This window comes from Petaurus breviceps, unplaced genomic scaffold, assembly GCF_028583685.1.
Source record: "Petaurus breviceps papuanus isolate PSGF00001 unplaced genomic scaffold, PetGlider_PUasm1.0 208, whole genome shotgun sequence".
NCBI lineage: Eukaryota > Metazoa > Chordata > Mammalia > Diprotodontia > Petauridae > Petaurus > Petaurus breviceps.
This window is the reverse complement of record NW_027185852.1, coordinates 15,920,281-15,945,899: the sequence shown is the minus strand read 5'-3', so window position 1 is coordinate 15,945,899 and position 25,619 is coordinate 15,920,281. Positions and strand designations below refer to the sequence as shown.

Sequence of the window (25,619 nt, the reverse complement as noted above, 5' to 3'; positions counted from 1 at the left end):
TTAACTGATTAATTCATTAAACAAACCCCCAATGATAATAATAGCTAACAGTTATGAAGCACTTTAAACCTGGCAAAGTCCTTTAAAATATCATCTGATTTTATCCTCAAAACAATGCTGGGAGGGTTTTTACAAATGAGGAAATTGAAGTAAAGAAAGGTTAAATGACTTGCCCAGCTAATAAGTGTCTGAGGCTAAATTTGAACTCAGGTCTTCCTGACTACAAGCCCAGCTCACTGTCCACTGTATCACCCAGCAGCCTAGATGTCTATCAAGCATTTACTATATTCCAGGCACTTAGCTAAGTATTGGAGACATATGGAAGAAGCAAAAATGATTCTGACCCTCAAGGAGTTTGCATTCTAATGAGAAAGAAAATACTACGTTCATAAATAGGCATATATGAGATGTACAAGAGTAGAGAGACAAGGAAGGGCTTCCTGGAGAAGGAGGCATTGGACCTGGATCTTGAAGGCAGCCAGAGATGCCTATAGATGGAAATGAGGAAGGAGGGCATTCTAGGCCTGGGAGATGGCCAGTGCCAAAGCACGGAGTCAAGATAAGTGTGTGGTGTGGTGTGGGCAGAATAACACCCAGAGAAAAGACAAGATGAGGTCAGGTTTTGAAGAACATTCAATCTCAGGCTAATTAGCATTTGATCACAAAGGCAATAGGAAGACCTCAAGCTCACTGGGTGAGAATGAGGGCAGGAGGCAATATGGTCAGACCTACACTTTAGGAAAATCATTGTGGCATCTGGGTAGAGGATGGATTGGTCTGGGGAGTGACTTGAAGCAAAGAGATAACTTAGGATTCTCTTGCAATGGTCCAGGTGACAGATGATGAAAAGCAGGCCCCATAGGGATGATCATACTTTAGAAACTGTAAAGCACTATATAAATCACATATAATTTTAGTAAAATTTGAATATATTTTAAAGTTGTAAATAATGTAAATTTTATTAATAATAAATTAAATTAAAATTTATTAAGTTTTGAATGATTTATTTTTTTATAATTTTAAAAATAAATTATTATTATGTAAGTTTGTAAGTGAAAGAAATAAACAGGATTTGACACCTCAGGAGGTATCTAGTACAACTTCTGAAGGAAAGACTTCCCCAAATGACATGCTTGTCAAGTGACCATGCCACTTCTAAGAAGGGTGAATGAGTTCTCCCACCTTCTTAGGACACTGTGGTTACCATCTCCTTACCTTTGCAAAGAGTGTTTCCTTAGAATAGTTGGCACCTTCTCCTCCCTCCTGCCCATTAAAACCCCCAACATCCTTCAAGGCTCAGTTCAGAAACTGTCTCCAGTTATAAAGACTTTCTCCTTACTGAAAATTCTTTGTATTTATTTAGCTTAAGAATATCATATATTTGTGGTGGCCAGGTGGCTCAGCAAGTAAGAGCACCGGCTCCAGTGTTGGGATGACCTGGGGATCAAATCCGGGCTCAGATACTTAGCACCACACACAGAAATAACTGGCTGTGTAACCTTGAGCAAGTTACTTAACCCCGATTGCTTTAAAAAAAAAAAAGAATATCATATATTTGAGGGTATATGGTACTTCCAGGACACCACTCCAAGCCCCTCACTTATTACACTTGAAAAACCATGCTCTGGGGAGTCCAGGTAGCACAGAGTAAGAGCACCAGCTCCAGGGTTGGGATGACCTTCTGGGCTCAGATACTCAGCAGCCCACCCAGAAATAACTGGACATGTAACCTTGAGCAAGTTACTTAACCCCGATTGCTTTAAAAAAAAAAAAAAGAAAGAAAAAAAAGGAAAACCATGCTCTGAGAGGGTCAGAGTCAATCCAAGTCACACAACTTAGAAGAGAAACAAAACAAAGTTCCTCAGGCTCTGAATTCCTGAGATTTTTTGGTCAGGGCTTCAGAGGTGGGAGGAAACTTGTTGCCCATATAGTCCAATTCATTCATTTTATACATGAGGAAACTGAGGTCCAGAATATTTAAGTAAGTTTGAGCAAGGATACCCAGGGAGGGAGTACCAGAGCTTGTGGGCACTGGGTAGGACCTGGGGAAATTCTGGGGTCCTTGCAAAAGGCTTGTAAAACCATCAGGCAAAACCAGACCCAAGGATAACCATTCTCATTTCAATCACATTGTTATCTAAAGGTCTGGTATTTTAAATTTTGTTGTGATGTATTTTCCCAGTCAGTGAGTCTTACTAGCATATGTACCATCACATCTTGTGGGTTTCAGGAAGTAGAGTCTGCAAAGTTTTTAATGTTCAAAAGGTTGATGCCTCCTGGACTAGGGCCCCCTCCCTGAGTGTGGCTCACCTATTGAGAAAGGCAGGAAGCTCTCTCTTTTCTTAAATTGTCCGTTCTCCAGAAAATGTTCTGGGTTAAAGGTTTCTGGGGTAGCCCACTCCTTGGGATCTCTGTGCAAGGCAGTCAAGTTAGTCATTAGCAAGGTACCCTGGAAAAAAGAGGAAAAAAATAAATCCAAAGAACTTCGAGGTGGTGGGGGCCTAGCCCATCCTCTCATATTACAGAAGAGGGAACTGAAGGCTAGAGAGGGCAAAGAATTACTCAGGGCCATAAAGATGTTTAGTGACCAGGCCTGTTGAACTCAAGACATCATAGAGCATGGGCTCCCAATGTTTTTGAGGTCATATACCTCTTTGGAAGGCTGGCAAATCCTTTGATATCTTTCTCAGAACCACTTTATATAAATGAACAAAATAAAATGTATAGGATTATAAAGGAAACTAACTACTTAGAAATACAACCATAACAATCTAAATGAAACAAAATAAAAAAAAGAAGATGGAGCTCATCAACCCCATTATGGATTCTGACATTAGTCACAAATTTAGAACTGGAAGGGATTGTAGAGGTCATCTGGTCCATACCTCTCATTTTAGAGATGATTAAACTAAAACAAGGAATGTCAGAGTCACTCAAGGTCACACAGGTAGTGTGAGAAGGGGCAGATGAGCACAAATTGGCCTTATTCTAAACTGCCACTTTTAGCCAAGATCGACATCCAACAACACTGGCAATATTTCTTCCATTTGTCTCCACCCCATCTGGGTTCAATCCTACCTAATGCCTACTTATTAATTAGGTGTGAAATGAGTAAGCTTCCCAGATATCAATGTGCCTTAAATTAATAAATTCCTTTAGATGTCTTGTAGGAAATGATGGTTAGAAATATCAAATCACATGAAAGACTGATGAAATTGGAGATAAGGGAGCCAATTCAAAATCTTTGATACTAGTTGGTTAAAATATAGGATTATCGATTTAGGGTGAGAAGTCTTTTCATTTTTATAGATAAAGAAACTAAGACTGACAGAATGAAGTGATTTGTCCTGAATTAAACAGCAAGTATCTGAGGGTGGATTTGAACCCAAACTTTCTGATTCCAGTTTCAGGGCAATATCACCTAGGCTTTGTTGGGTTGTAACCTCCAACTTCCTTGTGTCTAACTCTAAACACACACTTGCATGTATTTAAATAACCAGCCTGATCTCTCAAGAGCCAAGATGCAGAGTAAACCATAAGAACTCTCATCCTTCCCTTGTTGACCTTGAAAAATGCAGAGAATATTGCTCCAGGAAAATTCCTGGAATAGTGGAACCAGCAGAAGTGGTACAGCAATCTTTTAGCTTGTGAGACTAGGAAGATTTATGGGAAGGGTCCCTCTTACTGTGGATGAAGGAGTCCAGGGCAGGATAGGAGTCATTCCAGAAAGTGCCACCTCAATAAACCAGAGGGAGATCCTGAGATCTGGTGGGGTGGAGCCAGCAAGCACCAAAAACTTGACCCCAGATGTGTCTTCTCATAGCCAGGGGAATCAACAGATAACAGTGTGGAGAGGCATTCACAAGTGACTGAGCCTGCTTGTGCTTTAGTGAAGCCTTAGGATAGGTGGAGACCTCCAGCAACCAGGCCACCCCTCCCCCACACCTCATTCAGAAAGACATCACCTGGCCTTGGCCTCAGCACACACTAGCCAGCTCCAGCTCAGCACCAGGTTAGCCACAACACTTTATAGCTTTTAACTGGCAGAATGAGAGGCCACAACACAGAAAGCAAGTAACGAGGCCCCTAGATCCCAGAACAAGAAGTGTGGGACAGAGCTCCCTGTGCCTCAGAAGCAGTGATTCACTCTAAAAGTCAGGAAATAGGCAATCACAATGGGCAAATGGCAAAATGGAAAAAACAAAACAAAGACCATAGAATCTTGCTATGGAGATAGGAAAAATCAAAATACCCATTCAGAAGAGGACAGCATTGACACTATACCGACATCTGAAACCTCAAAAGGGAATATGAGCTGGTGTCAAGCCCAAAAAGCATGCTTGGAGAGTTCAAGAATTATTTTAAAAGGCAAATTAGAGAGGTAGAAGAATAATCGATCAAATATTTTATAAATACAATTGAGAAACTGGGAAAAAAAAAATCACTGGAAAGTACACCTCCTTAAAAAGTAAAATTGGCCAAATGGATAAGGAGGTACAGAACCTAACAGGAGAAAATAAATTTTTAAAAGGAAATATTGCCCAAATGGAAAAGGAGATACAAAAGTTAACTTTAGAAAACAATTCATTAAAAATTAGAATTGGACAAGTAGTAGCTAACGACTCTGTGAGGGATCAAGAATCAGTCAAACCAAATCTGAAGAATGAAAAAAATAGAAGAAAATGTAAAATATCACATTGGAAGAACAACTGAACTGGAAAATAAATCCAGGAGAGATAATCTAAGAATTATTGGTCTACCAGAAAGCCATGATGAAAAAAAGAGCTTGGACAGTATCTCACAAGAAATCATCAAGGGAAATTGCCTTGAGGTCCTAGAACCAGAGGGTAAAATTGTCATTGAAAAAATCCACCAATGACCTCCTGAAAGATATCCTGAAATGAATACACCAAGAAATATAGCCAAATTCCAGGATTTTCAATTTGAGAAGAAAATACTGCAAGCAGTCAGAAACAGTTCAAATATCATGGAACTACAGTCAGAATTACACCGGACCTTGCAGCTTCTACATTAAAAGATCAGAGGGACTGGAATATATTTTGTAAGACAAAAGAACTAGGACTACAACCAAGGATCAACTACTCAGCAAAACTGAGCATAATCTTTTAGGCGAGGAGATGAACATTCAATGAAATAAGGAAATTCTAGACCTCCCTGATGAAAAGGCCAGAGGTCAATGGAAAATTTGATATTTAAATACAAGACTCAAGAGAGACATAAAAAGGTAAATAGGAAAAAAAGAAAAAAAAATCTTGTTATTCAATAAGAGAAAACTGTTTACATCCCTACATGGGAGGATACTTGTTAATCTTGAGAATTTTATACATAGATAGAAGATATGGGTATAAGTTAACTGATGTGATTAAAAAAAAACCTAAATAAGTGGTGGAAAGGGATTGTAATGGGAGAAGAGGCAATGAGGAGGCAGAAAATGGTAAATTACATCATGGAAGAGGCACAAAACATTATAGTAGAGGGAAAGATGGTAAGGAGATAAGCATTATTTGAGCTTTACTTTCATTGGATTTAGCTCAAGGAGGGAATAACATACTCAGTTAAGTATAGGAATTTAACTTGCCCTATAGGCAGTAGGAAGGTAAAGGAGAAATAAAAGGGATGGGGTGGTTAGAAGGGAGGGAAAAGTAGTAAGAGAAAAGGGACAGAAAAGGGAGTGGAGCTGATACAAGGGAGGGAAAACTGAGGGAGGCAGTGGTCAAAACCAAAATTCTTTTGGGGATGGGAAGGAAGAATGGAGAAATAAAAGCATAAATGGGGAGGAGTAGAGAATGGAGGGAAAGACATACATAGTGATCATAACTGTCAATGTGAATGGGATAAACTCTCTTATAAAATGGAGGCAGATAGCAAAATGTATTAAAAACCATAATTCTACAATATGGTGTTTACAAGAAACACTTTGAAGCAGGAGGATACATGAGGTTAAGGTAAAAGGCTAGAGTAGAATATATTATACTTTTCAGCTAAAGTTAAAAAAAAGCAGGGGTAGCAATCCTAATCTCAGAAAAAAAACAAAAGCAAATAGATCTAATCAAAAGAAATAAGGAAGGAAACTATATCCTGCTCAAAGGCACCATAGACAATGAAGTAATATCATTACTAAACATATATGCACTAAATGGTATAGCATTCAAATTCATAGAGAAAAAGTTAAAGGAGTTACAGGAAGACATAGAGGGTAAAACTATACTTCTGGGGGACCTCAACCTCCTCCTCTCTGAACTTGATCGATCTAACTTCACAATAAGCCAGAAAGGAGTTAAAGAGGTGAATACAAGTTTAGAAAAGATAGATATGGTAGGTGTCTGGAGGAAATTGGATGGAGATAAAAAGGAATAGACCTTTTTCTCAATGGTACATGGCACATACACAAAAAATGACCATGTACTAGGGCATAAAAAACTCACAATTCAGTGAAGAAAGGAAGAAATATTAAACACATGCTTTTCAGATCATGATACAATAAGCATTGTATGGAATAAAGGGCCATGGACAGATAGATTGAAAATAATTTGAAACTAGATAATCTAATCCTAAATAATGAGTGAGTCAAACAACAAATAATAGAAAAAAATTCATAACTTCATTTAAAAGGATGACAATAGTGAGACATGTCAAAACTTGTGGGATGCAGTGAAAGCAGTTCTTAGGGGAAACTTCATATCACTGAATGATTATATGAGTAAAATAAAGAAAGAGGAGATCAATGAATTGGGCATGCAACTAAAAAGGACAGAAAAAGAACAAATTGGTAATCCCCAATTAAATGCCAAATTAGAAATACTGAAAACCAAAGGAGAGAGTAATAAAATTGAAATTAAGAAAACTATTGACCTAATAAATAAAATTAACAGATGGTTTTATGAAAAAAAATAAAATTGATAAACCTCTGGACAATTTGATTTAAAAAAAAATAACTAAACCAAATTGCCAGTATGAAAAAATGTAAAGGGTGAATTCACCTCCAATGAAGAAGAAATTAAAACTATAATCAGGATTTTGTCCAATGGTATGCCCATAAATTTGACAATCTTGGGGAAATGGATGAATGTCTATAAAAATATAAACTGTTCAGATTAACAGAAGAGGAAGCAAAATGCTTAAATAACCCCATCTCAGAAAAAGAAATTGAACAAGTCATCAATGAATTCCCTTGGAAAAAATATCCAGGATGAATTTACATACAAATTCTATCAAACATAAAAAAAAAACAATTAATTTCAACATTTCATAGACTATTTGGGAAAATTGACAAAGAAGAAATCCTACCAAATTCTTTTTATGATGCAAATATGGTATTAATAAGTAAATAAGAAAGAACTAAAAGAGAAAGAAAATTATATCTAAATTTTGCTAATGTATATAGATGCAAACATTTTAAAATAAAATATTAACAAAAAGATTGCAGCAACTTATCATGTGAATAACACATTTTGATCAGGCAGGATTTATGCCAGGAATGCAGGACTGTTTCAACATTATGAAAACTATCAGCATAATTTATCATATCAACAAAACTTACAGAAACCTTATGATTATCTCAATAGATGCAGAAAGAACTTTTGGAAACATACAACCCCCATTTCTAAGCATAGGAATAAATGGAGTTTTCATTAAAATGATAAGTATCATCTACCTAAAACCATCAGCAAGCATTATATGTAACAGGGATAAGTTACATGCATTTCCAATAAGATCTGGGGTGAAACAAGAAATGTCCATTATCACCACTGTTATACAATATGGTACTAGAAATGTTACTTTTAGCAACAAGAGAATAAAAAGAAATTGAAGGAATTAGAATAGGCAAAGAAGAAACTAAACTATCACTCTTTTCAGATAATATCATGATATACTTAGAGAATCCTAGAGAATCAAGTAAAAATCTTCTTGAAATTATAAATTACTAGCAAAGTTTCAGGATATAAAATAAACCCATATATATCATCTGAATTTTTATACATTACTAACTAGACCCAGCAATGAGAGATAGAAAGAGAAATTGCATTTAAAGTTACTGCAGACATTATAGAATATGTGGGAGTCTACCTACCAAAGCAAACCCAGAAACTATATGAACACAATTACAAAACACTTTTAACACAAATTAAACCAGATCTAAATAATTGGAAAAACATGAGTTTCTCATGGGTAGGCCAAGCTAATATAATACAAATGATAATTCTACCTAAATTAATTTACTTATTCAGTGCCATACCAATCAAACTACAAAAATTATTTTTTGGAAAAAGAAAAAAATAAAATCAAAATTCATCTGGAAAAACAAAAGGTCCAGAAGAGCAAGGTCTTTAATGAAAAGAAAAGCTAGGGAATGTGGCCTAGTCACACAAGATCTTAAATTGTATTATAAAGCAGGAATAATTGAAACTACTTGGTACTGGATAAGAAATATAGGAGAGGTAGATCAACGAAATAGGTTAGGTCCACAAGACCAAGGAGTCAATGATTATAACAAGCTCCTGTCTGATAAACCCAAAGACCCCAGCTTCTGGGATAAGAAATTTCCATGTGACAAAAACTACTGGGAAAACTTGAAAATTGTTTGGCAGAAACTGGGCATAGATCACTATATACTAGAATAAATTTCAAGTGGGGTCATGATCTAGGTATAAACGCTGATACTAAAAACAAATTAGGGGAGCAAAGAATAGTTTATCTGTCATAATTATGGAGAATGGAGGAATTTATAACCAAACAAGAGAAAGAGAACATTATGAAATGCAAAATGGTTAATTTTTATTTCATTAAATAGAAACATTTTTGCACAAACAAAACCAAAGCAACCAAGATTAGGAGGGAAGCAGAAAATTGGGAAAGAATTGTTACAACCAGTGTCTCTGATAAAGGCCTCGTTTCTTTTTTTTTTTTTACATTTTATAACTTTATTTAAATGAAATTCAATTTAGTTTTCATCCACATTGACTGTAAGCTTCTGAAAGTGGCTACAGACACATAAGTAACCAACATATACAGCTTGTTTGGTACACCTTCATCCTCATTGCATTTCCTGGACAAATGTACTAGGATACAGTATGGGATGTTCCTTATTCCTTTGGCCCAAACACCTTTATTGGGTCTGGCATCAAGGAGGGGAGAGGGCAGGGCAATTGGGGTTAAGTGATTTGTCCAAGGTCATATGGTTAGTAAGTGTTAAGTGTCTGAGGCTGGTTTGAACTCAGGTCCTTCTGACTCCAGGACTGGTGCTCTGTTCACTGCACCACCTAGCCCTGCCCCCCCCCCCCCACACTCTCCCTTACAGGTCCCATTTCTAAAATGTATGGAGAACTGAGTCAAATTTACAAGAATACAAGTCATTCCCATTTGATAAATGGTAAAAGGATATGAACAGGCAGTTTTCAGAGGAAGAAATTAGAGCTATAATATTGATTAGAGAGATGCAAATCAAAATAACTCTGAGGTACCACATCACAGCTATCAGATTGACTAACACGTCAAAATAGGAAAATGATAAATGTTAGAGAAGATGTGGGAAAGTTGGAACACCAATTCACTATGGAGCTGTGAAATGATCCAACTATTCTGGAGAGCAATTTGGAACTGTGCCCAAATGATTATAAAAAATGTGCATACACTTTGACCCAAGAATACTGCTTCTGGGCTGTATCTCAAAGAGATCATAATAATTGGAGTGGGATCCACATGTATAAAAATATTTATAGCAGCTTTTTTTGTGGTGGCCAAGAAGTGAAAATTGAGGGGATGCCCATCAATTGGGAAATGGATAAACAAGTTGTGGTGTATGAATGCAATGGAATGCTATTGTACTATAAGAATGATGATCAGGAAGACTTCAGAGAAACCTGGAAAGACTTATATGAACTGATGGTAAGTGAGGGGAGCAGAACCAGGAGAACATTATAAACAGAATAGCCATAGTGTAGGAGGACTGATTTTTATAGACTTAGCCCTTCTCAGCAATGAAACACCTAAAACAATTCCAAAGAACATTTGATGGAAAATGCCAGCCACATTCAGAGAAAGAACTAAGGAGTCAGAATGCAGAATGAAGCAGACTATTTCCTTTTTTAAATTTTGTTTTGTTTTTCTTTTTCATGGCTTTTCCCATTTGTTATAATTCTTTCATGCAACATGACTGATATGAAAATGTGTTTAATAGGAATGTATGTGTAGAGACCATATCAGATTGCAAGCCATCTTGTGGAGGGAGGGGCAAGGGAAAGGGGGAAAATTAAAGACTTAAGGAAGTGAATGTTGAAAATAAAAAATAAATAATTAAATTAAAAAAAAAAAAACCATAACCCAGTTGATAAAGGGCTGTCCTCATGTGATGAACTCAGAGGGTTAGGCAAAGTTGGGGCAGAGGAGAGGGCAGTGAAGTAGGGATGCCCATTATTTTTTATATCCTGTTCATATACCTGAATGAATGTAGCCCTGTCCTGGGCCTGGATATCCTAGAACAAACATTATCTTCAAACTACATCTTGGGAGCAATCTCTCCTTCCTCAATGGTGTTAGATTAAATCATTGTGTTAGAACTGGGAGGGACTTTGAGTTGATCCCCATGATCTTATACCACAAAGGGGTTAAGTGACTTGCTCTGGATTGTACCCCTCAGCATAGCAACCCTGGTTTTACAGACTCCAAGTCCAATAGTCTAACTCCTATTCCAACTTGTTTCCCTGCTTCCATATTTAGGCTGTTAACACTTAAACCCAACTCATTTCACTTGCCTAAAATGTTCCCTTTCTTCTTATCTCTCAGGACTTTTAAAATTCCATTCATCCATGCTTCAAAGCCAAGCTTACTCACCTCCTCTTCTATGAAGTGATCCTTGACTGCTTCATCCTATACTGAGATGTCCCTACTCCTGGCTTACACATCACCTATATTTGAGGCTAATTATTTTCATGACCGTGGGCAAGTCAATTCCCCTCTTCCTCCCTCTGTTTTCTCATCTGTAAAATGGGGGTGATAATAGCACCTCCCTCAAGCATTGTTGTGAGGAACAAGTGAGATATTTATAAAGTGCTGTGTAAAACTTAATGTACAACCTAAATGGCAGCTATTTCTGGGCTCACTATTGTGCTCTGTATTCCTCCCAGAGTCTTACACATTGTTATTAACTCAGCAGATGAAAAAGAAATGAAGCACAGTTCAGAAAACTTGACAGGTAAAGCTCAGCAGTGCTTAACTTGGCACATAGTAGGTGCTTAAGAATTGTTTGTTGCATAGAACTGTGAGCTTGTTCTGAAGGAAATTTTTTGGAGTTAATGGAGCTCTAGGAAACTGGGAGTTGTTAAATAATTTGTTAAACATGATTTACATTTAGTCTCCAGGGCCTACAGTGACTTCCTTAAAAGGGGCTTCCTGGATTAAAGCCTGGGCTACAAGAAAGAGTGTTGCCTGAGTTGCCCTGGCCAGGTCCCAGGAGTGCAGTCTGGGGGATGGGAGATGGAAATACCTCCTACAGAATTCTGTGCTCAGCAACTGTCCAAATCTGTTTACCCCCTATGACTGAGAAACCATTACTCTCTGAGTACGTATGATTTGTTTTGGCCAGAAGAAGTGGTGGAAAGTCCATGCTAGATGTATTATGCTCATAGGATTCTAGAATCCAGAACAGTTGGAAGGACCATCTGGTCAAACCCTCTTATTTTTCAAATGAATAAACTAAGGCCTAGAGTTGTGTCACTCATAGGAACATCACACATAGGGAACCTAAGTAGACATAAGTAATTTAAACACAGGATTAAAACTAGACTTTAAACCTAGTCGCTCTGTCTCCAAATCCAGTGATTTTTTTCCTTATCCAATTGTTAGAATCGATGATTTTAAGATTCTAATCCAAAGTTTTTTCATATTTTTTATAGTGGAGTCCTTTGACAATCATATGGTGAAGCTTATGCTCCCTTTCTCAGAATAATTCTTTTTAAAGAATAAAATAACATGCGTAGGGTCACCAAAAATATTACATAGAATTATATGGAAATAAATTATCGAAATAAATATTTTTTAAAGACTACCTTCATGCACCCTAGACCAATGCCTTTGTTCTATCATCTATGTTTTTGGTTTCACCTTCTTATTACCCCTCCCCCCCCCACTAGGGAAGATGGAAGCCATGGAGCCCCTTCAGGTCCATGGGAAGAAAAGTCATTTACCTTTGGCACATCATATCCAGCCACCTTGGTATCAACTGTGGCCACCCTGATCACATTGAAAGGAATGATATCACCCATTCGCTGAACTTCATGAACAGCTGCATTAGTATAAGGCAAAATCTCCTTATCAGCCATGGTGGGCTGCCTCGACTGGCCAATTACACTGTCTATCTCTGCTTGTATTTTTCCTGAAAAGAAAGAGAGTGTTTTGAGACCCAGATAATATCTCACATTTACAGTGACTGGAAGTTTGCAAACGATTTTATACGTATTACCTTATTTCATCCTCACAACAATGCCAGGGGGACAGTGCTATTATTATCACCATTTTATAGATGGAACTGAGGCAGAATTTAAGTGACTTGCTCAGAACCAGGTAGCTTTGAAATCTAGCTAGATTTGAACTTGGCTTCCTTTCCTCTCCCACCTAATGTTCTTTGCTCATGTGGTAGAAGCATAGCTACACCTGTGATTGGTTGAAAGTTTGGCTAGATACTTCACCACAGGTGCCAATGTCTATAGCCTGGAAAAGGAGAAAACTTGAAAAGGGGAGGGAAAGCTGAAAGAAGGGTTGTGGTGAGAAGCAAAACACTGATGAGGAGGCACAGGGTGAAAGGAGAGAGAAATGTTTAAAATGGAGGAAATAGGATGGAGGGAAATGCCCTGTAGTCATAAGTGTGAATGTGAATGGGATGATCTCTCCCATAAAATGGAAGCAGATGGCTGAGAGGATTAACATGAGAGTCCTACAATATGTTGTTTACAAGAACAAGCAGAGAGATACAGATTTTTTTCAAGTTTTTTTTTCTTTTTGTTCTGATTCTTCTTTCACATCATGCCTAAAGTGGAAATATGTTTAACATCATTAGATGTACATAACTTATATCAGATTGCTTGCTATCTTGGGGAGGGGTGATGGAAAGGAGAAAGATTTGGAACTAAAATTCCTATAAGAATGAGTGCTGGAAGCTATCTTTATATTTAATTTGAAAATAGTACTACGAAGTATGAAAATAGTACTGTGAAGTGTGAAAACAAAGGAAGCAGACATATCCCCTGTTGATGAACTTCTCAAAGAGTTTATCCACAAAAGGGAGAACCAATATTTGACAACATTAATGGGGATGGATCGAGTGAATTTTTTCTAGATAGTGGGACACAGGTATATTTGTAGGCAGTAAGGAAGCAGCCAATTGACAAGGGGTGATTGGAGATAAAAGGCAGAGTGAGAAAGATAGAGATGCCAATTTGCTAAGGAATAGGAGATGCAATGGGCTTTTTGGTGTATCTAGAGAAGTTGACCTTGGCAAGATGAAATGTAACCTCTTCATGTGAGATAGGCGTGAAGGAGACAGTAGTGGCAGAAGGCATCTGAGTGATGTGAGATGTTGTCATTTGTCCTTTGTTCTTAAAAATGACCATGAGAGAGGGTGAAGCCAAGATGACTATGTAAAAGCAGGAACTTGGCTGAACTCCTGCTCCAATCACCTCCATTACCTGTAAAATATGACTCTAAACAAATTTTAGAGCTACAAAACCAATAATATAATAAAAAGAAACAAATCTCCAGCTGAAAGGCAGCCTGGCAGGCTGACAGGAAGAGTTTATCACACCAGACTGGGAAGCAAGCACAGTCCTGCATGAGCTGAGTGGTCACAGACCTGGGGAAGCCCTCACCAGCAGCACAGAATGTCCAGAGCAGACTTCAGGAGAGTGAATTACCAGCAGCTGTGGTGCTTTCCAGATTTTTCAACCCATAAATGCCAAAGATAAAGTAAAAGGACAGTAGGGAACTCTGTTGGAACTGGGTGAGAGAATAATATGTCTGTCTCCTTCCCCCAGGGTGAAAGGTGTCAGAGGTGCATGAGTGCAGTTGCTGTCACATGGCTTCCTCCTGAGCTCCTGGCCTACAGATTTTAGGGGTACCAAGCAATCATTCAGAGGATAATTGTTCTTTCTTTGACATACATGGATCTGGGTCACAATCTTGGGTCATGGTCGTAGAGTGTCTGGCCAGTTTGCTAGAGCTTGTGGTGGCTGTAGAGGGGGTGCCCTCCTCAGACCTCTGACAACTGCAAAAACCCCAGAAATTAGGGACACAGCTCTCTCCACTCTGAAAGCAGAATTCTACCATAGCAAAGAGCTCAAAAGTCAAGTAATTGGCTGACAAAATGAGCAAGCAGAGGAAGTTCAATCAGACCATAGAATCCTTTTTAGGAACAAAAAAGATCAAAATATGGAACCAGAAGAATTGAAAACTCCTGCATCAAAAGCTTCCAAGAAAAATAAGAATTGGTCACAGGTCATGGAGTAACTCAGTAAGGATTTTGAAAATCAAGTAAGAGAAGTGGAGGAAAAATTGGGAAAAGAAATTAGAATGATGCAAGAAAACCATGAAAAGCTAGTCAACAGCCTGCTAAAGGAGACCCCCACCCCCAAAATACTGAAGAAAATAACACCTTAAAATAGAATAACTCAAATGGCAAAAGAGACCCAAAAAGCCAATCAGGAGAAGAATGCCTTAAAAAGTCAAATATGCCAGATGGAAAAGGAATTTCAAAAACTAACTGAAGAAAATAATTCTTTCATAATTAGATTGGAGCAAATGAAAGCTAATGACTTTATGAGAAATCAAGATACTATAAAACATATCCAAAGAAACGAAAAAGTAGAAGACAATGTAAAATATCTCCTTGGAAAAACCACTGACCTGGGAAATAGATACAGGAGAGAAAATTTAAAAATTATTGGACTACCTGAAAGCCATGATCAAAAAAAGAGCCTAGAAATCATCTTTCAAGAAATTCTCAAGTATAATTGCCCTGAAATTTTAGAACTAGACAACAAAATAGAAATTGAAAGAATTCACTGATCACATCTTGAAAAAGATCCCCAAGAGAAAACTCCTAAGAACATCATAGCCAGATTCCAGGGTTCCCACATCAAAGAGAAAATAATACAAGCTGTCAGGAAGAAACAATTTGAGTATTATGGAAACACAATCAGGATAAAACAAGATCTAGCAGCTTCTACATCAAGGGATTGAAGGGCTTTGAATTTGATATTCCGGAGATCCAAGATCACCTACCTAGCAAAATTGAGTATAAAGCTTCAGGGGACAATAAGGTCATTCAATGCAATAGAGGACTTTCAAGTATTCTTGATGAAAAAAACCAGAGCTGAGCAGAAAATTGACTTTCAGATACAAGAAGCAAGAGAAGCATGAGAAGGTAAACAGGGAAAAGAAATCATAAGGAACTTATTAAATTTGAACTATTTACATTCCTACATGGAAAATTATCTTTGTAACTCATGAGACTTTTCTCAGTATGAGGATAGTTGAAGGGAATATATATGTATATATACATATGTATGTATATATACATACATATAGGAGGGTATATGTGCGTATAGATACATATGTGAGTATATGTATATGAGTGTGCATGTATCAATAGACAGAGGGCATAGGATCAATTGAATATGAAACAATGATATGTAAGCAATAAAATTCAGAGGTGAGAAAGGAATTTATTGGGATAAGGAGAAAGGGAGAGACAAATGGGGTAAATTATCTCATATAAAAGAGAGAAAGAAAATTGTTACAATGGAGGGGAAGAGCAGGAAGTTACAAGGGAATGCATCAACCTCACTCTCATTGAATTTGGCTTAAGGAGGGAAAACATACACACTCAACTGGGTATGTTACACTACAGGAAAGTAGGGGGAAAAGGGATAAGAGGGGGGATGATAGAAGGGAAGGCAGATCGGAGGAAAAGGTAGTTAGAAGCAAAGACCTGAAAAAGGATAGTGTCAAAAGAGAAAATAGAATAAGTGAGGGGGGGATAGGATGGAGGGAAATACAGTTAGTCTTTCACAATATAACTACTATGGAAATGTTTTGTGTAACTACACATGTATAACCTATATTGAATTGCTTATCTTCCCAGTGGAGGCGGGTGAGGAGGGAAGAAGGAAAAAAATCTGGAACTCAAAGTTTTAAATTGTTTTTTTCATGCAACTGGGAAATAAGGTACACAGGCACCAGGGGATAGAAATCCATCTTGCCCTACTAGAAAGTTAGGGGTGGAGGATGGGAGAGAATATAAGAGAGAACAGATTGGCGAAGGGGTATTCAGTAGGCTCACTATTTTGGGGTGGGGGATAGGGGAAAGATGGGGAGAAAAATTTGTAACTCAAAATCTTGAAAACTAGAAATAAATAAATAAATTGAAAAAAACAACCAAACAAATCACAAAAAAAGAAAATAGAATTAATGGGGGTAGGATAGGATGGAGGGCAATATAGTCTTTCACAATATAACTAGTATGGAAATATTTTGTGTAACTACACATGTACGACATATATTGAATTGCTTGTCTTCCTAGTGGGGGTGGGTGAGAAGGGAAGAAGGGGAAGAATCTGGAAATAAAAGTTTTAAAAACAAATGTTAAAAAATGTTCTTAACATGTAACTGGGAAATAAGATATACAGGCACTGGGGTATAGAAATCCATCTTGCTCTACTAGAAAGTTGGGGGGGGGAGGATATAAGAGAGAGCAGATTGGGGGAAAGGGTATTCAGTGGGCTTGCTATCTTGGGGTGGGGATAGGAGAAAGATGTGGAGAAAATTTGTAATTCAAAATCTTCTTGAAATGAATGTTGAAAACTAAGAATAATTAAATAAAAGATTAATTAAAAAATGAAAATGACAATGACATCTGGAAGGTAATACCTTGGCTTGCAAGTGAATTGGGTATAAGTGAGGGAGGGCTGTCCAAAGTCACCAGCCAAACTCTTTCCTCTGGAGTCATCTGGGTCCAGTGGCAAGATATAGATCAGTAAGACTGGAGATGGTTGCAGATGTAGTGGGAGATAGTGGCATTTTTTGGGGGGGGTTGTGAGATAAGAAGGGGAAAAGGGGGAGCTCATGGTGAATGTTCTCAAGATTTACAATAAAATGAACTGATGCAAAGTGAAGTGAGCAGAACCAGGAGAATGCTGCACACAGTAACAGCAATATTGTACTATGAAGAACTGTGAATGACTTAACTATTCTCAGCATTACAGTGATCCAGCACATTCCCAAAAGACAAATAATGAAGCATATTATCTGCCTCCAGAGAAAGAACTGATATTTTCTGAAGACACACTGAAGCATGTTATTCTTCACGTTCTTTACTTATTTTGTTCTTTGTGTTCTTGTACAAAATTACTAATATGGACATATTTCACATGAATGGACATGTATCACCTATGTCTTATTGCTGAACCATCTCAGAGAAGAAAAAAGGGAATGAGTAAGGGAGGAATAAAATTTGAAACTCAAACCTTTAAAAAAAAGTTTAAAATTGTTTTAACATGTAATTGGAGAGAAATGAAATATCATGTGTGTGTGTGTGTGTGTGTGTGTGTGTGTGTGTGTAATGATTTGCAACAATATGGGACAAGTTTCTCAGTTGAAAGTGTTGAAGGAGAGGGAGGCATTTTCCCATGAGAATGGATAAGAAGGCTTGGAAGAGCTGCTGCAGTGAATAGGAAATTAAGTTACTGGGGACATGTAAAAGGATTGCCTTGCAGTAAAAGTTATGAGATTATGTAAGATTAATTTGTAGTGGACCCTATCGGTATGATTTATAATTTTATTTACCTTCGTTTAATAGCACATGAGTGAGAGTGAAGGCCAGTGATAGTGGAAGTGAATCAAGCCTGAGGCTTGATAGGGCAAGACAGATGATCCCATAGTTGGGAAGCATTGATTGAACTGGTTCACCAAGGGATCAAGATGGAAAAAAGAAGTGTGGCTACTGTAAGGGTGATGAAATGGGAGGGAACTAAGGAATCAAGAGATTGGCAGTCAAGGAAGGCAGAATCAGAGGTGGAATATCAATAGATTAGGATCAGATGGAGATATTTCAAAATTTATAAATTCATAAAGTGATATGTTTGGGGACATTGGCCAAATCAACCATTAAAAGTGGTTTATAACTATATTTCAATATAGAATTAATACAATGTAACATAATATAACACAACATAACATAATACAATATAATTATATTGATGTAAACATATATTAGAGTAACTATAACAAATTTATAAGCTTAAAATTAAGAAATATGCACTATTTGTACTTGACCTGTGGTACAACATTCTGAGCTCATATTGGCCTTATCAACCATAGTCAGATGCATTTTAACTTTCTCTAATAGAGTGATGTCATTTTGATTCTCTTTGAGAATGAAGGACAACAACCATTATTACTGAGTTAGTGCCTCTTGACTTGAAACACTAATGTGATTCTTAGCTCATTTCCCTTATTCTGCCATGGTCATTGTAGAAGTGGGAGCTGACTACAGAGGGCTGAGCATCATGTTGTATCATTCTTTTTGTCAAGAGATGCTATGGTCTTAGAATTCAGCAGCCAGTGTTGGCTTCATGGGATGACCTACTTGCTACTTAGCTAAGCTGGGCTTCAGCATATATGTCCCAACTGTTGGGACTATGCTCTGTGCCTTCAATTCAATTCAATAAACACTTATTAATAGCCTACTGTATAATAGATACTATGCTGAGACCTGGGGATAAAAGAGGGAAAAGAGGGTGTCCTCAAGGAATTTACCTTTCTTTTTTTTCATATATAGCAGCATTTTCACTTTGTCACACCGACTGAAACCTTAATTTATTGGATAAAATAGTGTCTTATTGTAGTCCAGTAATTAAATTTAGTTGAAGAAAACATTTAAGTTCCTCCTTTGAACCAGGTCCTATTCTGAGCATTTTATCAACATTAAATAAATAAAAATAAATGAAATAAAAAGCTGATCCTCATAACAACCCCATGAGGTAGGTGTTATCTTCTTCATTTTATAATTGAAGAGACTGAAGCAGGAAGAGTTGAAGTGACTTGCCCAGGATCACAGAGCTAAAATATCTCTGAGACCCAATTTGAACTTAAGTTTTCTTGACTGCAAACCCAGTACATTATCCACTGTTCCTGTGACACCTAGCTGCTTCTAAAAATATATACTTTTTAACTATGTAATTTATTTATTTTCAGTTTTCAACATTCATTTCCACAAGATTTTGAATTTCAAATTTTCTCCCCATCTCTCTCTTCCTGCCATTCCAGGATAGTGTGCACCTCAACCACTCCTTCCCCCTCCCTTCTATGAATCTGCCCTCATTTCTATCACCTCCCCCTTCTCTCATACCGCTCCCCTCTTTTTTCCTATAGTGCAAGATAGATTTCTATACCCCATTGTCTGTACATCTTATTTCACAGTCACATGCAAAAACAATTTTAACATTCATTTTTAAAGCTCTGAGTTCCACATTCTCTCCCTTCCTCCCTCCTCACCCAGCTTCATTGAGAAAGCAAGCAATTTGATATAGTCATTCATGTGCATCCATGCAATATACTTCCATAACAGTCATGTTGCAAAAGACTAATCACATTTTCCTCTATCCTGTCAAGCCCTCAATTTATTCCATTCTCTCCCTTGGCCTGTTCTTCCACACTAATGTTTGCTTCTGATTATGCCTTGCTCCAATCTGCTGCTCCTTCTATTATCCTCCCTCTCCTATCCCCTTCCCCTCTGCCATATATATATATATATATATATATATTCCCTTCAACTACTGAGAAAAGTTTCATCAGTTACAAGTATTGTTTTTCCATGTAGGAATGTTAATAGTTCAACTTTGATAAGTTCCTTATGATTTCTTTTCTGTTTACCTTCTCATGCTTTTCTTGCTTCTTGTATCTGAATGTCAGATTTTCTGTTCAACTCTATTTTTTTCAGCAAGAATTCTTGTTGTTGTTGCTGTTTGTTTGCTTTTCTTTTCTTTTTATTTTTTGGAGGGGCAATTGAGGTTAAATGACTTGCCTAAGGTTCCATGGCTAGTAAGTGTTAAGTGTCTAAGGCTGGATTTGAACTCAGGTCCTCCTGACTCCAGGGCTGGTGCTCTATTCACTGTGCCACCTAGCTACCCCTCATTTGCTTTTCTTTATGTTCATATTACTTAGCAATGTGTATGGCCCATAGTAGGTATTTAATAAATACTGATAAATGCCTTGTCAAAAACTTCATGACTGGTTAGATGGGAAGTCTGAACGTCAGAAAATGAAATTCTGAATCTTGATTCCATTTCCTGTCACCCCCAGATCCTTGCAAGGAGGGATTGCATCATTCTTTGTAATTATGTCCCCAGTCTTTGGCACATAGTAGGCACATAATAAGTACTTGATTTCATTTCCATGAGACTAAATGTCTACTTAGAATGCTACTTTTGATATTGCCTCAGATAGGTAGAGGGATGTTCAGTTCAGAAAAGGAACGAAATGTGTCTACTATGGATTTCTAGAAGTAGTCATTGCTATGGATCTGAAAATCCATATTTGGTATTCTGATCTTTAGCTTAAGAAAGATATGAGACATATCACAGTATACGAGATAAGGAAATAGAGCTTTTGATTATACCTGGGCTTTCAGAACACGGAGCTCTTGAGAGAGTTGGCATCCTTGGAGATGGAGCCCTGGGTTATGAATCAGGATGACCCGCATTTAAATCCCATCTCAGAACCTTCCTACCTGTGTGACCCTAAGGAAATCATTTAATTTCTCTCAGTGTTGGTTTCCACATCTATAGAATGAGGGAATTGGACTTTATGGCTTCTAAGATACTTTCTGACTCTAAATCTAAAGACTTTATGGCTTCCAAGATACTTTCTGATTCTAAATCTAAAGACCTTGTATAATGAATTAAAAATGTATCCTTCACTTAAATATTTCTACTTTGAAATCTATGGGGATTTATCATATTTAATAGGATAGAAATACATTTTAAAATGTTTCTTTTTGTTATCACATACGTTTTTAATAAAAATAGTTATAGTGCTCTAAAATAATTAATAATTAAATAATATCTGGTATTTAAATAAAACTTCAAGGTTTACAAAGCAACTTATGCTTGCCAATTTATCTGATCCTCAGAACAACACTATGAGGTAAGGTCTATTAATATCCTCTTTTTTTACAGATGAGGACACAGAGGCTGAGAGAAGTTATGTGATTTGCTCAGGGTCACATGATTGGTAAATACTTCAGGCAGGATTTGAACTTACAACATCATGACTCCAAATTCTATACTCTTTCTAGTGCCCAAAGCAGTAAATGCCATAATATGGGGAGCTGAAAGTAATTTTGATATTATAAAGGGGTCTGCATGATTGTAAAAAATGATCATCTTTGCTCTATTCCAGCAAAAATGGAAAGAAGATGAAATCTGTCAAGTACAAGAAGTACTTGACAAACTTTCAAGACCTCTATAAATTGGGACCCTTTTGGGCAGAGTTCTACAGGGGTGTATAACCTGGTGCCATCACTGTACCTTGGATCTCTGGATAAAGGGCCATATACAGCAGTGCCCACCTCAGAGTGGTTGATGTTGTCTCTGTTCCAGCCAAGAAGAGGTCCAGGGTGCAGAAGACCAAGTTTTCTTCATTAAAACTATAATGGATGTCATCCTTAAATGACAAAAGCAAAAGTTAGTTGGTTAATCCAAAAAATAAGTATGACTCTCTCTAGGCATGAGGAGCTTCACCCTCATTGGAGCCTTGGAATGGTCAAAGTGATAGATGTTGGGCCTCCCTTTAACACCCCAAAATACAGTAACTCTTCCTAAGAATGAGAGCTCCTAGCTCTTTTTTCTTTGAAATATTCTTTTGTGAAATTATTTGTAAACAATTTTAACTTTTTTATATAAAATTTTGAATTACAAATTTTCTCTCTTCTTTCCACACCTCCCCCCTTAATAAGATGTTAAGCAATTTGATATAGGTTATATATGTGCATTCATGTAAAACATGTTTCAATAGCATTCATCTTGTGAAAGAAGAAATAGAGAAGCTTTAAAATCAAATGTTTAAAATATACATGCATATATATAATTAATATTATTTTACATGTAACTGGATAAATAACTGTAAATAAGATATACAGGCACTGGAGCATAGAGATCCACCATGCCCTACAGGAAAGTTGGAGGGGCTATGGAAGAAGATATGGGAAAGAGCAGATTGGAGGAGGGGATATCCAGTGGGATCACTATTTTGGAGTGGTTGATAGGGGGAAAAACAGGGAGAAAATTTGTAACTCAAAATCTTGTGGAAATGAATGTTGTAAACTAGAAGTTAATAAAGCATTACAAAAAAAACCTAATAAAAAAAAGAAAGAAAAAAGATTTGCTTTTCTTCAATGAATGGAATTCTACTTTGGGGAAATAAGGCATATAATATAGGTATTAATATTTCACACAGAAAAGTATGGCAAAACTAGTGAAATAGCTTGTCTAAATTTGCTCAATGAATCACTAACATTGTCAAGTTTTAAAAGTGCTTCTTTTTGTTATTATTAAACTGAAGCCATAGGATCAAGAAGTATGGGTTTTATGGGTTAAGCATATGTAATTAAATTAATTAAATTTTAAAAAAAGAAAGAATAGAACAAAGTGAAGAAAACTATGAAATAAAAAAGTGAAGATAGTCATATTTATCTGCATTAAAATTTCATCTGTTCTTTCTCCAGTTGTGAATAATATTTTCCATCATGAATTTTTTTGGACTTGTCTTGAGTCACTGCCTTGCTGAGAAGACCTAAGTTAATCATAGTTGATTACTGCATAGCATTGCTTATACTCTGTACAGTGTTTTTATAAGTTTGCTCATTTCACTTTGTATCAGTGCATATGAGTTTTTCCAGGCTTCTCTGAAATCCACCTGCTCATCCTTTCTCATAGCACAATAGTATTCCATTACATTAATATACCACAAATTGTTTAACCATTTTATGACTGAGGGGTATCCCCTCAATTTCCACAAAAGTGCTGCTATAAATATTTTTGTACATGTCTGTCCTTTTTAATTATTTTTATGATGTCTTTTGAACATAGAGCTTCTAGTATTATTGATGACTCAAAGGATATGCCAAGATTGATTGCCATTGGCCATAGTTATAAATTACTCTGTATAATGGCTGAATGAGTTCACAACTCAACTGATAATGCATTAATATCCTAATTTTCCTCCGTAGTCTATAGTATTCATCATTTGCCTTTTCTTTCATGTAAGCCATTTTGCTAGGTGCCTTGGAGTTGTTTTAATTTACATTTCTCTAAACGATAGTGATTTTGAGCATTTTTTTCATGTATCTATCCCCATTATAGATAATCAGTACTCTATTTATGTGCAACATAGTTGCCTAGAAAACTTTCCTTTAATTCTATGTTCATCCCTCACTTTTTTCATGATCTTATAATAGAGCACTAAATCAAAAGAGCTGAGTCTGTATCTCCATACTCCACGATTGATGGACAAATTCTTTAATCCCTTTTGGTTCACTTTCCTCATGTGTGGAATGGAGATGATTCCTGAACTAGATAACCCATGGCATTGGTTGGAGGGAACATAAAATCAACAAAATATTTTGTAAGCCTTGAAGTGACATATGCATCTAAGTCACAGTTTTATGGTCATTTCATAGTATTATTATATTTCTAGGAAAGAATAAATATTTTATCCCTTTGGGTCATTCTTTTCATAACAAGAAAACCAATAGTATCAAAATGCTTTACAATTTGTTAGCTATTTTCTCCATAATTCTGTGAAACAGGTAGTGTAAAAAATATTGTATTCATTTCTCAAATCAAGACACTGAGGTTTAAAGAAACAGTTTGTTCCCAAGTAAACTTGGATGATGAATTCAGTCTGGAATTCAAACACGGCCAGAATTCATGAAGTATATAGGACATAATCACAATTGGAAAGGAACTCCAATGTTGTCCAACTGAAATAGCAATGGGACCTATAAACCATATGGGAAAACTAATAGGACTACATATTGACTTGTATTTTCAATGTTCTAATGAAATTTTATTCATTTTGTTAAATATTTCTAAATTTTATATTTTAAAAATTTGATTCTACAGTACTTAGGAATGACAAGGGCTGCAATACTTCTCACAGTTTGACAGTTGCACAAATTCCCAAAGGTGGTTATATTTTGGTTACAAGATTGGTAATGTAATTTATTTTTGTGGTGTTTTGATGTTTGCAAAGAATATACTCACATAATTCTGAATAGGATAGGGGGTACATGGAATATTTTAATGTAATAGGTGAGAAAAGTGAGGTGCAGAGAGATGAAATCATAGGGCTGAAATACTAGGGCCAAGACTTAACTCCAATCAGAGTAGGTTCTAATGAAAATTACATTAGACATGGAGACTGTGATAGTAATGGAACATAAAGATCCCCCTGTATTGGCTTGGTTTTTCAAATTGATTGTGTTAAAACCCAGAGATTGTTAATCCCACCTGTGGGATGGACTTGTTGATGTGAAAAGAAAGTCCTGAACTGGGAGGAGCTGGTGACATAGATTTGGAGAGACAAGAGAGAGGCAGAAGAACTTTTTGGAAGCAGCACCTCATGGAGGCAGAGAGAGAGACTGAGAAGGATTGCTGGGGGACACTTTGAATCGCCCTGGACTTTTGAGACCTGCCCCCGGAGCTGCCAAGGACTGAGGAGACATAGCTGTTTTGCTGGTACTTTGTCTGTCTGTTTTGATATTGTTTTGCCAGATTTGTCCACTGGTGAAAGACAGTCCTTTTGTTGAAGAAGTCCTGGAACCTGGCTGTTGGCTAAGAAGCCCTGAGACTGTCCTGCATACAGAGAGTGAATGCTGTCCACTGGTGAAGGACAGTGCTGTTGTTGCAGGGGTCTGGAGACTGTCCTGCAGACAGAGTGAATACTGTCCACTGGTGAAGGGCAGTGCTGTTGTTGCAGGGGTCTGGGAACCTTTCTGTTGGTTCAGAAGCCCTGAAGAAGGATTTCCTTGTTGTATGTTTACAGAAATCCTGGGAGAGGGCTTTGCTAATGTTTTCAGGGGTTCTAGGACTGTTCTACAGACAGAGGATGAATTAATGAAGAGACTGGCAATGTATCTTGTGGCCTTGCTAAGCTTTGTCTCCCCAAGAGCAAAGATTGCTGAGAACTTGCCTCCTGTCAAGATGAAGAAAAGACCTCCATTTGGGTATTAAGTGCTGTGCTTAAACTTGATGTAACTCTGGGGTAGATTCAATTGTGATCCAGGGGTGAGGAACTTTTGACCTTTTTGTGTTTTATGGTTGAGCAAATGAATGTATTTTACTTAGATTGGAAACTAATCTCCATTTGAGAAGAGGGGCTTTTTGGTGGACTAAATGAAGGTACAGCCTAGGGGTGGAGTAGTATTTAGAACAGGGACTTTGTAATTGATTGAATGATTGGAAGGTCCTGGGGTGGGGTAGTACTTGGAGATTATTTAATCACACTTAGTAAATGCTGTATTTTGAATGATGTCATGTTTTGATCTTCTC

The 25,619-nt window shown here is 37.0% G+C and overlaps 1 protein-coding gene across 1 annotated transcript in view; it reads right to left on the bottom strand.

The window, feature by feature from the left end:
• Nucleotides 1-25,619, bottom strand: part of LOC138165294 (cytochrome P450 2J2-like) — a 49,529-nt gene that overhangs the window by 5,660 nt on the left and 18,250 nt on the right. Inside the window, exons 5-7 of the mRNA XM_069093462.1 lie at nucleotides 21,597-21,732; nucleotides 12,204-12,391; nucleotides 2,311-2,449 (exon numbers count right to left, since the gene is read on the bottom strand). Of these exons, the coding sequence (XP_068949563.1) occupies nucleotides 2,311-2,449; nucleotides 12,204-12,391; nucleotides 21,597-21,732 (463 nt within the window). The remainder of the gene's footprint in view (nucleotides 1-2,310; nucleotides 2,450-12,203; nucleotides 12,392-21,596; nucleotides 21,733-25,619) is intronic.